This window comes from Sparus aurata, chromosome 13 (assembly GCF_900880675.1).
Source record: "Sparus aurata chromosome 13, fSpaAur1.1, whole genome shotgun sequence".
Classification (NCBI taxonomy): domain Eukaryota; kingdom Metazoa; phylum Chordata; class Actinopteri; order Spariformes; family Sparidae; genus Sparus; species Sparus aurata.
The window spans coordinates 35,617,162-35,632,494 of record NC_044199.1 but is presented as its reverse complement, the minus strand read 5'-3'; the positions used below and the strand labels follow the sequence as shown (position 1 = coordinate 35,632,494).

Here is a 15,333-nt window from a genome sequence, read left to right as displayed (position 1 = left end):
AGAGAGGAAGAGGGTGTGTGTGGGAGAGAGAGAGAGAGAGAGTGTGAGAGACACTGATGGATGGATCAGGAGATGAGCAGATAGAATTAAGTGAAACAAACCAGAGGCCAGACATTAAAAGAGAAGGAGAGATAGGGAGGAGCTCTCCTACAGGCTCAAACCTACAGTATCTCTTACAGTGTAACTCCATTACACACCAATACACTGCAGGTCACCGGGTGCACCTTTACCTCCACTCTACATGCAGGGAAGAAGAAGTCATGGTGATGTTTTAAATATGTTGACGACTGATTCTTACGATGGCTGACGGGTGCACAACACAACGCAATTCCAAAAAAACACAAAAGTGAGTCGGAAAACACGATTGCAAATTCCAAAAAACACCAGTCAAATGAATTCACTTTCTCAACAGTTCTTCTTCTTCTTCTTCTTCTTCTTCTGTATGATTTCTGCACATTCACACTGTTACTGACACTGATCTGCTCAATCAGATTCAACAAGTACAAGTCCCGCCCTCTCCATCCGTCATAGATCCTTACCTTTTTAAAACCAAACGTCTTGAGGCACACCGCTGGACAGGAGAAGTTTGTATTTATTTATTTATTTTTTTTAAATATTTTTTTGGCCTTTTGGCTTTATTGATAGGACAGCTGAAGACTTGGACAGGAAACAGGATGAGAGAGAGGGGGAGTGACGCGCAGCAAAGGGACCCGGGCCGGGAGTCGAACCCGGGTCCACTGCAGTGAGGACACAGCCTCTGCACATGGGACACCCGTTCTACCCACTGAGCTAAACGGCGCCCCTGGACAGTAGAAGTTGATGTGTTCATGAACCTAAAGAATCTTGCTCAGTGATGATCATTACTGCCAAACTCTACTGCACTCGGTAATCGACTCACAGGGCTTCCCCACAACAAGGAAGGCTTTTTCGGGTGGTGAGTTTCGTTTATATTTTCCAACAAATACGGCAACTATATCAAATGTTAGATGCCTCGGACTATGTGCTGGGACCCTGTTTCTAATGTTGCTGAGGTTTGGTGCTGTTCTGAGCATTGTTTGTGGCTTTCTGATGGCGGTTTTATATTTGCACCCATTTACTGCAGTGTATTGTTGTCGTGCGGTCGTTTCTGAGGATGCTAAAACTACGTTAGCTAGCGGTCTGCTAACTTGATCTCTCGAGAGGGAGTCTAACACAGTCTCACGGTGTGTTAGACCATGGATTAAACTTACACCGGAATATCCCTTTAAGTGTAGATAAACCTACTGACCACCTCCAAAAATGACCAATTAAAAGGACCTGAACTCTGGACTTTCTCTATACATTCTTTGTCAACAAATACCTGTTTATACCTTGATGTTCTCATAATCTTCAGGCTCCACTGTCGTGATTTTGCATTCAGTGTCGTGATCCAGCATTGTTTACATCCATGTTTATTTTATATCCGTCTTCTACGTTCCTGTTTCACTGCCGCCTGTAGACAACAGCACCAGATCTCTACCAGAGGTGAAAAACGCCTTTCTGAGCATGTTAGCACGCCATCGTCAGCGTACGGAGACTCTGCTGCTGCGATCACAACAAACACAAAGAAAGATGTTTTTCATTTGAATTTATTTGCAGACGATACTTGAATTTTGGGACTGATGCTGATATTAGCAAGTAAATAAATCTGGTTATTAAACCAGTTTTACAACAAAACATTGTCTGAAATTACATCAGTGCACTGAAACTGTAAACTTCACTGGTAATTTTATAGTTATGAATTACCCCATTAAAGTTTCTAATGTTATGATGTTAAAATGTCATATTGGCAACATATATGCCAATACTGATTAATCTGTGATGGGTCAATATCAGCTGATAGTATCAGCGGATCACTGCTGCAGTCAGGAGTGAAGATAAGTCAGTGAAGAAAAGTTAAAAAGTAATCTGTAAACGGATCAGAGCAGAACCTGCTGTGACTCCGGTCTGGATCTGCACCGACTCGCTCCTCAGATTTAATTTGAAAGATCGTCATTGACCAGATTATTGACCAATCATGCCCCTGAACCAAACAATACAATGTTCCTGGAGTTCCTGGTGGTTAAAGCAGTTAATCACAACGAGGGAAGTCGTGATATTCACTCTGTGATGTTGTCTGTTCAGAACATCTACCTGAGGATGAGTTCCTGAAGCTGAGAGCTGTGAGAGAAACAACACGATGTGACCTTTGATCACACCATAAAACGTGAATGGGGAGATGAAATGTGTACAGAGGAGCAAATTACATCAAATGGATGAAAGATGAGAGCTGTCAACACTTTCCTGGCAGGATGGAGAGACAGAGGAAGAGAGGGAGAGAGAGAGGGGGAGTGATGACTGTCGTGACTGGTGGAAAACTGAATCAGACTGATCGGAGGCAACCTGGACAGTCATCAGACCTGGCAACCCAGGGAGGGGTGAGCTGTGAGAACACAACAGTACACTTATCTGTGTGTACTTTACTGCAGTTTGTGAGTTATCTTTTCACTTTTAATATTCTGTCCACAAAATTCAAGTTTGGAGCAGTTTAGAGGTTAAATTAAGTTTGTTGTCAAGTCTCGATTTATAATTCTCTGCTTGAATTGCAGCCGGTGGTTTACGTGGTTGATGGTAGTAACGTGTGTTTTCAGCTGCCTCAACAGTTTTCAGTCTGACATCTCACTTCCATCGAGGCTTGATGTTACCTACGGAGGATTACGGTGCGTTATCTGCCTGCTGTCAACCACCAACAACTGCAGTTTCACTTTTCTTTCTAATTGAAGTGAAATTCACGTAGTTCAGTTGTTTGTGTCATGCTGGTAACTTCAATCTTACGTATGCACGAACCTTGTTTGCATTTGTTTGGTTCAAAGTAAAGAGAAAGATGCTGAGATCTAAATATGATCACAATAAAAATGGGCCGTTCATCTTAAACGGATTTGTTAGGTTGAGTCGTGGCCCGTATTGTTTATCGTCTTCTAGCTGCTCATCATGTTGCAGTTCTGTTCACTCTCTCCGCTCTCATGGTTTTATTTCAGCATCAGATATCTGTGTTCGACAAAACGTCTCTACAGAGTCACTGAACACAACCTGCGAGCGGTGAAAGAGACGGATATTTCCCTCAGGAGGTGGTGGAGACCAAAAACTGAGCTAAAAGAGAGGAACTATTAGACGAGCATCAATCATGGGGGCAGAAACATGGTTCAACATGAATGTTGCTCCATTAACCCTCTGGGGTTTTGGCCGTTTTTGACTATTTTTGATTTTGCCATTATATTTCACCTTATTTAACTATTTACCTTGCCTTGTTTGGTGTCATTATTTTCAGCACAACCTCACATGTGTGACTGTACAGTTATTTTTTCATTTTGACATACTGTATTAACACAATGGACCTAAAATCACAAAAAAACATAAAATCTGAGTAGAAAAAGTTTGATTTTTTACTGTGAAAACCACAAATATGCTCAACAAACCATTTTCATTACTTATAATACAAATATAAATTGTGTTTGCTAAATTTGTGCACACGTTTTTGAAATGTACAAAGTTATATGTAACTATTTACATTTAAATGCAGGCAGTGCTCAGGTCTGCCCGTGCTCCTCCAGCTGAATGAAGAGCTGCACTGCCTGCTCCACATTCAGCTTCTCCTCATTATTCTGACTCATTAAACAAAAACCGACTCCACTACGTACGAACACACTACACCAAACACTACATAACACACTAACTACACACTCCAAACACGCTAGATGTCACAAATCTCTCAACTCTCAAATCTCGCCATCTCTGTCGCTGCCTCTGTGACCGGCACTGCTACTTTCACTTTTCCGCCCTGTCCCTTCCAAATCCCCCCCAGCAACCAAATCATGTGATTTGCCATGTAATTTTGTGATTGGCTGGTGTGGTGCCTTTTCCACCAATAGGAACGTGTTTCTTTGCTTGCACTTCCTGCTTGCGGACACGTTCGTAAGGAAAGCCCGATCTCTTTACCGTCTCTTCCTTCACCAAACGCGCAGCAAACGTGACGGCAACGTTAGCGAAAAAGCGTGCCGTACATAATAGATCGTAAATCCGGTTTTACTTGGCCTATCAACATGATTTAAAACTGGTATATAGTTTGAAGGTTGCTCGAACACATATAGTCAGAACCGAGACTCACAGAGGCTCCGTCTCGCTGCTACTTCATCTTAAATTGGTCACGTGATTTGGACGCGCCGGCGCATCAATCGACCTCAGAGGGTTAACTATCTGAAGACGACTCTACTAATGTTTCAGGGCTCCCAGTGTGGATCAACAGATATCTGAGTCAGGACTTCCAGTTCTGCGTGCGTCATTTCGGCTCTTTCAAAATGGATATCTGCATGTCAGACGATTGCTAATGGGTTCCGGATCTGCGTTTCAGGGCTCGTCTTTGCTCCACGTGGACAGTTTACCTGCGTTACACCAAAGTCTGCCAACGTGATTAGTCAATACTACATCAACGACACAACAGAGACCAGGACGTCACCAAAATCTGACACCAAGATCTTTTGCTTCAACTGTGATCCTCCGTCCTAATCCAGACTTTCTGACTTGTTTTTGACCCGTCTGATCGTCTCACAGCTTCTGTTTGTTGCCTTGCAGATTTCATTGCAGCCATGCCACCGCGCATCTAAGCAGTTACCTTCAGTACAATAATATCAGTTGAACATGAGGCCCAAAGCTGCAATAAACCAGAATCTTCCTTAAATTAAGTTTGTTCCTGCAGCGTCAGTGGTCAGGTGAGAGCTTCTGGAAACAATGAATGCTGCATCATTTTAACCACAAGAATATTAGAGAGACAAAATCACATTACATTCATTTGGCCGATGCTTTTATCCAAAGCAACTTCCAATAAGTGCGTTCTACCTCAGGGGGGGAAAGAGAAGAGAAACCGAAAGAGACGGAACTGAAACGCAAACGAAACTTCTAATGTGATGAAGTCACCGCTGCAGACGTCGCGCTGTAGGAGCTGCAGCAGAGCGAGCAGCAGCGCCTGCAGAGCTGAGCCCGGTGAGGAGGCGGGGGGTTGGTGCTGATGTCTGCTGTGACCCCGTGTACCCGCACACACACATGCACACACACTTCCCGACCCCACGGCCAGGCAGGGGGCTTCAGAGGGTCGCTGACCCCAGGCATGGGGCCTGGTTACTGGGAGAGCGGGGTCGATAGGCCTGGCTGTGTGGGGGAGAGGGTCAATAAGGGTGAAGCACAGAGAAAACCTGATTTTCACTTCACTTATTGTCTTTTTTACTTAAATTCCTTAAAGAATAATGACGCTTTCCTACTTTACAGTCATTGAATACATTGTGTGAAGTTTTACGTCAGTTTGTCATTTAGTTTTTTTGCAACAATGGCCGCCATCCACACGTGTAGATAAAGTATAACTGAACCGAGCGGAGAGAGAGAAACAGATCTCACTGTGGAGCTTTACATCAGCAGGGATTATTGTAAAATCTGTTTTAATTCTGCAGAATTTCCCTTATTATTGATAAAGCAGGACACTTCTTTAGTGCATATCTTTTCCTTGTGGTATGAATGCGTCAAACTTTTTACAAATAATTTCTTGGTTCATCACTGTCGCTGTCGTGAACAATCCTGCGCGTCCTCGTGTGTTTGCATACATGTATACCTACTGATGTAGCTCAGATTTAAATAAATGAATACACATATTCATGTTGTTTCAGTTAGTTGCTATATTGTAGAAACTTGTCAGGTGTTTGTTTTGCTTTTCTTTGTTTTGGTTGATGTTTTACGACACGTCATCAATACCTAAAGATCTGGTTATTTGTACTCTTATTCCATTTATTTGTTGCAAAAATTATCAATGTCATGAAAAGAAAGGTTATCTTATCATCAGTCTTTTTGCAGAGATAAGTGAAGTTATGTCTGTTGTCTCTGGTTGTCAGAAAGACTTGAGTTCAAACTTGCGTAGCCACGTCTGTTCGAGAGTCCGACACAGTTCTGTTCTGAGTTCCACGGGCTTCAAATGTGATTATTGCTGTAATGACACCAGAACTACCTGGTTAGGTCACACAGGAAACGAACAGCAGTCTCATCAGTAAAAGTCTGGGTGCATTTGATTCATCCATCATCACTCTTTATATGACATCACCTGACTTCCTCCTTTGTTCCCGTCATAATGACTCCGGCCACCAGAGGTCGTACAGCCGCTCGTGTCTCCAAGAATACATATTCGGAGGCTGTTCAGACTTTAAAGCACTGACTAATCTTTCTGTTCATTTCCACCTTTTGTTGTTCAGTTCCTCTTTTTTTGCCAATATTAATATCATACTTCCATTCATGCCAATAAAGCATATTGATCTGATTAGAGAGCGAGAGGGAGAGAGAGGCAGAGGCAGACTGGAGTGCGTAATGGGGAAGCATTGATTATGGCTGTTAACTCCGGCTCTTTGATGTGGATAATGCAGTCTCTCTCTTCCTGCCTCTGCACTGCCTTTACACTCTAAAACCCCCGGGCCTCAGAGGATATTGGGTTTACAGAGAGAGTATACATCAGACGGGCTGCATATGCTAGAATGTGACAGAAAGAAGCTGGACAGAAAGATGGAGACACAGGACACGACATCACGGACGACATGTGTGGATGTTTTTATATAAAAGAGAAAAGTTGTCGGAGAGAAAGTTGGAGATCGACGTCCCGAGAGAGAAAAACAAAAATGCATTTCCAGTTTCAGAAAATTCCCAAAAGCAGAATATGTTTGGACTCGAGGGACGTCACGTCACAGATCGTAGGAGTTTGAATACGAGTCCGTCGGGAGCAAAGGAGGAAGTAAAGTAACGTTATTAAAGAGTCCACAGAGACAGAAGAGGTCGGGCTGGACGGGTCGACTCAACTTCTGTTTACATCCTGATCTCAACTGTTCATGTAACCGTCACCATGATCGCCCCATAACATTAAACTGATGTGACCAATGAGTTACATGTTGTTATTAAGGTTTCTGTAACATCAGTTTGACTCACCAGACGCAGACTGTTGGTTTGTAGCCCGTCTGTTCCCGCGTTTCTTCTGAGTCCTTCATGTTTTTTAAAATCCTGATCGCCATGTGAAACCTCCAGACTAACATCCTACCAAGTCACTGTAACATTAGCCTGTTCGCTAACGGCATGAAGCAAACAAGCTAGCACCTACTACCTGTTACTTTTGCAGGGATTTAGCGATCTTAACGCTCCATGTTTCCCACGACTCAGTTTCACAGGTGCGCCGCCTGAGACGATTCTGATTTCTGATTTTTTAAAGATGCACAAACAAGCACATTCATTTTTTCCTCCCGTATACCAGAATGAGAACTGGTGCAGCAACACCTGACATGTAAAACATAATCATCACAACATCTCACTGTATTTAAGAAGACTTGAAACTGGAGACTGAGACCATAAACTCTGTTCACTGAGGTCTTAAACCAGTCGAGTCGCCTCCTGCTGGACATCAGACAGAATGCAGCTTTAACGCACTTCAGCATCGGCTTCTCTTTTCTCAAACCTGAAGCATTTAAATATTTAAAGAATCAGTGATTTAAAGGAAAGAAGTCACTCTTTTATATAAAAACAGCACAGATAAAGCTTGAAATGAAGCAAACTCTTACATCTCATATTTGTATTGTTTGTTTTATCTTGTTTTTCTCGGCTGTTGCAGCAAAACGTTTCTCATTTCCTTCTTTTTCTCTTTGCTTCTATCTCACAAATATATCATCCTTTAATTCTGCGCGTATTTAAAAAACAAATGTGGTCACATCATGATTTAATGCAGGTTTAAATAACTTAAAATATATCTTTGTTTGTATTTCAGTGTGAATGCTTATATTTAATTCATGAGGCCGACATGAGACGAGGAGGATCAGACATCGAGAGCTGAGCCACAGAAACAGTCATAATAATAACAATAATCTAAGTCTGATATTATTATTATTATTATTATTATTATTATTATCAGTCCATGTTGTTGACGTTTAGAAAGAAGAAACATGAAAATCTGGGAGGCACAAACTTAACAAAAAAGAAAACAAGAAAGTTTAACAAGAATAAAATAAACAGAGTAGAAATATGTAAAATAAATCACAATCTTTAGGAACAAATGTTATTATCTGTTAAGTATCTATTTTTATTTATATAATCCAATTTGAGGACTGACGCTACATATTTCTTTCTAATCCTTCCACTCAGATCTTTAAATCGTCACTTTTCATATTTTATCTTCTGCAGACAAGAAAAATATGCATCTTTTCCAGAATCTCAAATCTGATAAATTTGTTGACAGTATGAATCAATTATTGATCATATTCCTGTAATCCTTCTGCATGTAATCTGTTGTAATCTCATGTAATCTGTTCCTCCCTGGCTGTGCGATGGTTTGTGGCCATGTGGGCTCTGAGAGCAGCGACTGAAGTCAAAATGGTTGACGAGCAGCCAACTGAGCCAAGCCCTACAGAGCTGCTATGACCTCATTCTGTGTCTCTGCTCCATCAGCTCCACTCGGTGACCCCGAGTGAGGCGGAGCAGCCGAGGGGAGCTGCCTCCCTCTGCTGGACTCGCTCAGAACCACAGCTGTGTTCTTCATGAGCGGCTCAGCAGCAAGTTCTGGAGGTGACACACCATCAGCAGCATTTATTTTGTGGTGTGGAGAGCCAGTAATCTCTTTTAGCTCCACCGTTAGTCTCCTCCATCTCCTGAGGGAAATGTCAACTGGTCTGTAATCGGCAGAGTTGACTCCACAGCACCGGGTCAGCACCGGGTCTGCACCGGGCTGCACCACACATCATTCTGCTGCACCACGCATCATTCTGCTGCAGGGGAAACTGTTGAGACTTGTTTGTATTTCTTTAAACCAATCAGTGACAGTCGGGATGCAGCGATGGTGCTCCTGCAAAACATGCTGACCGGGGGAACATGTTTGAGTCAACTTAGAGACTGATCTGGGTTCAGGTAACTTCCCATCTTCAGGTGTACGTTTCTAGTTTGGAGGTTGTGGTTGTTTCCAGAGGAGAAGCAGGGAGTGTACGCTGGGTTTATGGTATTTTGCAGGAAACAGCTGAATAATAATGTTGTGAAAGCCCCAAAAAATCTGTACATTTTCAGCCAGACTGGAGGAACAATGAGCTGAACGCTGTCGCATCGTTCTCACGTCGTCATTGAACAAGTGAATAAAGAGAGGAGGATGGAAAAGTGAGATGACAGACTGATAAAATACAGAAAACAAATATTTCAGCATTCATCCATCAGCTGTAGACCTTCAGTAACATGAAACAAATCATCTTTGGCTCATAAAACTTTCCGGTTCTCATCACGCTTCAACTGGAAGTTCAGTAAAACACGAAACACGTGAACTTTTGTAAAGACAGAACTGATTTTAATCAAATCTATCACAGCGGAAACATTTGTTATCGGACCGGGCCGAGGCGCTGAAGCCAGCAGCCCGAATCCTGCTGGAGCTGAAAACAGAGAAGAACAGTTTGCATACGAAAAAATATATTCAGACTCTTTATCTGCAGATTAACTACAACCAGTTATTTCAGCTACAGCATGCAGTTAATTCTCTGCTGGACCGATCGGCTCTCCTCACAGGTTACAACTGATAACAAGCTGATGTGAACGCTGCTGAAGCTGAACCACACACTGATGGCGGCTCAGCACTAGCTTGCTAACACGCTAACACAATAAGGCACATGAGGTCCCGTCATAGTCGACACATTTCTACAGGCTTCGAACAGAAACTCGGCTCCGTGTCCACTGGGCTGCTCTCTTCTCTCAGAGACCGTCAGTGAAACATTTTAAATCCCTCTGTTGGTGTTTGTATCTGCTGCTGCAGCCTGTTGGACCTCTGACAGGACGTGTGGGTGTGAAGCATCGTTATCTCTCTGTAAATACAAGGAACCCTGAATCTCATCCTCTCCTCGTCCAGCAGTACAATCCTGCGAGAGTTTACACCAGAATGTTTGATTCTCTGCACCACTGAGCCGATGAGCTCCAGCAGCTTTCTCTGATTTTGTAGCAGTGAATTAGCATTAGCATTAGCATTAGCATTAGCATTAGCAAAGGTGTCCAAAAATCAAGATTATGATTAGACGTCAGACACAGATAGTCACATGACTGAATATTGAAAATCTTCAGGATTGTGGAGCCGTCACATATATACCGGGCCGGTCCAAATCTGCAGGTGAACCCGGAGGATGTTAGAAAGGAATCAGAACTTGATACAGAATTCAAATCTTGACCCAAATGTGTCCTTTAGCTGCAGCCATGACATAAAACTACTGCAGCACATGTTGTGTCAAAGCTGACATAAAACTGAAAATTTACATTTTTTGGATGAATCATGTAAATGTATTTAATGTCAAAAACAAAGCGATAAAAAAACAGAATATTCTCAAAAGTCTCACATCTCTCCATGCTAATATCAAGAGCCAGAGACATAAAACTCACAAATAAAACAATGTGTATGCACAAAGACACAAATGTGCTTTCTTGTTGTCAGATGTATAATCCCTGTGTACGCCTGATTCCTTTCTTTTAGATCTCAATCATCGTGGAAACATCTCCACTCCCTCATTTATCCATGAATGGATGCAAAAAACACGTCCTCAAACATTCATCAGATCTCAAAATAAGAAGCGTACAGAACGGCTGCTGTGCATATCGAGCGCACATGTTCCTGTAAACCCTCGTCGCTGTGAGACCTCAATACTCATTATTTAACATAAAAGCTGATCAGTGACTCTTCTACAGAGCTGAAACACTCGTTACAAAGTGGCTCACAGCTCAGGATCAAATACAAACATCATTAACAGGATGATTACATTCATCACTCATAAATAATTTAAAATTAAGATTATAAACAAGTTATTTTACTGACCGCTGAAGTTAAACTACCATCGACATTCTCAACAAACTAAAGTTCCGTCTCTCTCCTGAAGGTTTCGTCCTCTAAATCATTTCACCTGCAGTTTTCTCTCCAAACAAACATGCCGGCTGCTCTGAAACATTCTTCAGTTATAAATATCAGCTCATGTGGGGAACGTGGTGTTTTTGTGCACACACATCCGTCTCCTGGTCTGCAGGACGGATTCATGTCGGAGCTGCAGAGTTTAAAAAATCTGTTTGAAGTTCAAGAACATTGTGTGAGTTTATATCCAGCTGACTCAACATCTGTCCTACAATATCTGTAATAACTCAGCTAGTTCGACGTCTTTGGTGCCAGAGAGCAACAATAAATAAAGAGGCAGCTGAAAACTTTAATCAGGCTGCAGCTCGTTAGAGACGAGCACCCAGCAGACACGAAGCCGTCGACATGAAGCTTTAAAATAAAACACTTGAACAAAGAAAACTCAAGAAAACAGCTTACACAATATTATTATCATTATTATTATCATCATCATTGTGCTTTAAAATCTCTTCCACCATCATAAAACCCACAACATCATGCTCCAGGTCCAAACATCCAAACATCCACCCTCAACCCCACCCGCCCACCCACAATGCATCACACCCACAATGCATCACACCCCCAGGAGTCAGAGTGGGACTCCGGTTCCTGTCATGATGTGAGACATCACACGGTCCAATACAAACATGTGAACAGGATGTACCCATGCACCTCTGAGACTAACAAAATAAAAGACAATAACACATGAAATCTACCAAAACAAACGCAAAGCAAGAAAAAAAACTCCCCGTTAGAACATTATTCAAATGTTCGTCTGAACTGTGTCACAGGACGGTCACACATTCACTGAGCATGCCCAGATTACAAATATATACTTATATTTATACGTATTTACATGCAGAGTAGCGATCAGATTCCACGTCCTCGTCCCCGGGGCTACGTGGCTGTGGTGGCTCTCTGGAGGTTAAACGTTCAATGGCAGCGGCGCGTCTACACGTGACAACTGGAAGCTGAGGCGACGCTCTGCGCTAACATCAGAGGTGTTCGGCTCCACGTGAGCTCGTCGTCTTCCCTGCAGTGAACCTCGACTGTCCGCTGATCAGATAATGACCAGTTAACATCTTAACGAACATCTGTTGATGAGCTGCTCACGTCTGTCATCTTGTTAACTTGTTTGATCACTTGTGTGATGGAGGTGAAGTCGTTCAGACTCTGATTCATCTGGTCACTTCCTGGTTTTGACTCTTCCAGATTTACTGGTGAAAAACTTTTTCTACATTCTGAATAAATTATTTAAACTTTAATATGAAATTTAACTCTAATGCTGCGTTCAGGTGCTCCTGAGAAGTCGTTCATGTCAGAATGTGTGAGCGACGTGGATTTAAACAACGCGCTCACAGCTGTTTGATGAAATGTGAACCGTGAAACATATTTAATAAATATGCACATTATCATCAAGACAGTGTTGACTTTCATCCACCACTTTGGCAACTTGTGTACAATCATTTTCAACATGAAAGCACAATTAGTGTGCTACATTAAAAAAATGTCTAAATCGATTCATTTCTTTAAATTGAAAGTCAAATCACGACACCGCTACACTTCCAGCTGACGGGCAGGTGTCACTAACTGCACCGCGCCACAGCAACTTTTATACTTTTTATACTTTCACTGAAACTTCAGGCAGTACAGAGAATATAACTGCCTCTGTTCATCTTAAACCCTCAGATACACACTGTGAAACAGCCCGTCAGCTTCACTTTGTCTCCTCGGAGGTTCACGCTTCTGATTTGAGGGAAGACGACTTCACGTGAGCTCGATCCACCTGACTTACTGTTTAATCTGCACACCTGCCAGGTAGAGACGGGACAGAGAGCTGATACAGCAATATATCACAATGCAGCCTCCTGTGATACTGAGACGCTCTTTAACTTAAACTTTACTGTGGAAATCTTCTCCTGATCGGAGACTTTCTACATGTTCAGACAGTTTTGTCTTGTTACACTCAGGTTTGTATCACAGGTGACTGTTTTGCAGTATATGACAGAAATGCAACGTATCATGACTTCCTGTCTCTACAGCAGAGCGCGTTGTGTTCAGTGTTAATGAGTCAGACTGAGAGTCAGTGTTGGATTTAGAAGTGAGTGTTAGAGTAGATTTCACTTTTATTTGATGATTTCTCAGGTGACATTAATCAATCGCCAATCACAGGCGAGTTCGGCACACAGACGATGTGTTTCTGGTTAATTGTGAGATTTATTGAGACGTTTTCAAACCTTTAACTTTAAGTTAATCGAGCAGGATTCAGTTCTGAAGGTGAGACAGGTGTTCTGAACCCGAGACAGGTGTTCTGAACCCTGTCCTCCGCTCGGCGTCAGTCCGGCCCAGTTCCCAGTTGTCATGTTTGCTTGGATGCGGCCACATTAATCCCCTGCACAGCCAAGAGGCTGCGGCACTCTGAACAGATCGGATTTGTGATTGTTTGTTTCATAAAAAGCCAAAATAAAACCCCAAACAAGCTCAATTTGTTCAAACCCAGGATTTGAACCAAATCATCCCAAATTTAGGGAGGGAGAGGGGGGATCTGAACCACCACCAACCCGGGGAGCCCTGAGGGGGAGGAGGGAGGGGAGGGACATGCAAGCAGGGGGGAGGGGGGGGATGATGTCTGGCTCTTCTTGTCATTCAGTCATTCCTGTCGGAGAGAAGCAGTGTGTCTTTAAGGGCTTGTAATGATTTCCTGTTCCGAAATAAACAGAACACAGATGCAGTCGTTACAGCGTGCGAGCAGAACGTTTCCACACAGTCAGAACAGAAGAAGACGACTGAATGTGACGTGAACAACAACAACAACAACAACAACAACAACAACATGTGTGACGTCGACTCAAAGAGAAAACAAAGGTGAGAGCTGGACGTGACCGTCAGAACTCACCACACATGGTTCCATATTGTTCACAAGTGAAAACAAAACCAGCTTTTCACCACATGTACGTGTGTTCAGAGGAAGATTCACGTTATCTGATAAAGAAACAGTTGCATTGTGGGTAACGTAGGCTGCAGGTTTCCTGTAACGCTGTCGGACTCGTTATGGAGAGTTTTAAAAACAACAGAACCAGATATCACCTTTTATATTCCACACATCGTTCTTCCTTCTCCAAAACCTTGAGCCTACATTACCCACAATGCAACTGAGTGACATCATTGGACATTATTCAAGATGACATGCAGCAGCACCTTTTTTAACCACAAGGTGGCGCCAGATCATCTGATTACAGGTCAGATTCACAGAGTTTCCGCTTCACTGACCAATAAACAGCTTTATCGTGTGTGTGTGAGTGTGTGTGTGTGTGTGTGTGTGTGTGTGTGTGTGTGTGTGTGTGTGTGTGTGTGTCGTTAATGCACTTTGGACCCAGCACCATTCAAAATTTCGAATTACATCTACAAGTAGAAATAGGTATAAATAATAACTAAAATAATAAAATAAATAATATAAATAAATAAATAATTTCCCAGTCTGGGATCATTAAAGTAATTCTATTCTATTCTAAAAACATGCACATATATAATTTCTGAATATAATCGTTCTGCAAAATGTTATTGTTTTTCCTGACGCTGTATTTCATGCGGTGCCGCGGACCGTCACCTTCACTGTGACCTTCAGTATGTACATGTGGAATGTGTTGAGACTCGGTGAGAGAGTTTAACACGACGCCTCGAAGCCGACTGAGTTAATCTGCTCGGCATCACGAGACACACAGACTCCTCCCAGCTGCTGCAGGGCTGAACGTCTCCTGCTTAGTTATTAATACTGAGGGCGTCTGATGGGTTCTGGCCCACAGTGAGCCGAGCAGCACCGAGCGGCTCATGTTACTATCTCCTCTCTGCTGCCGTTACCTGTTTGATCATCTCCCCAGTTCTCTCGATGACGATGGTCTTGGCTTCTTTGACGGGCGAGGTGCACTGGTAGTCGTCGCTCAGCAGGCCGAGGATAGGGTACTGGTTCCTGTACCTACATCACATAACCAACAAGTAAATTCTGACATCAAGTGATCCGGTCCTTGTTCACTCTGCCTGGTTCTGTGGTGTCGTACCTCTTGGTGATGATGGTCTTGGTGACGTTCTTGGAGCTGTCGTTTTTCTCCTGCAGCAGCTTCCTGATCTCCTGAAGGTCACAAGAGGTCAAAGGTCAGCAGGCTCACAAACCACAGACCGTTACTGCTGATTCAAGCTCATTAAAACAAGATATCTGAGTGTGTGTGTGTGTGTGTGTGTGTGTGTGTGTGTGTGTGTGTGTGTGTGAGTATGTGTGTGTGTGTGAAAGTCAAACAGCAGGTCGTCTCAGCAGCAGCCTGAGGTAACACAAACATTCCTGAGGTAAAGTTAACTGACAGCTCGCTTCCACTGAAGCT

At 42.9% G+C, this 15,333-nt stretch overlaps 1 protein-coding gene across 1 annotated transcript in view; it reads right to left on the bottom strand.

The window, feature by feature from the left end:
• Positions 1-13,049: 13,049 nt before the first annotated feature.
• Positions 13,050-15,333, bottom strand: part of pof1b (POF1B actin binding protein) — a 32,278-nt gene continuing 29,994 nt past the window's right edge. Inside the window, exons 11-13 of the mRNA XM_030438495.1 lie at positions 15,016-15,086; positions 14,819-14,933; positions 13,050-13,661 (exon numbers count right to left, since the gene is read on the bottom strand). Coding sequence (XP_030294355.1) covers positions 13,641-13,661; positions 14,819-14,933; positions 15,016-15,086 — 207 coding nt within the window. The 3' untranslated portion in view covers positions 13,050-13,640. The remainder of the gene's footprint in view (positions 13,662-14,818; positions 14,934-15,015; positions 15,087-15,333) is intronic.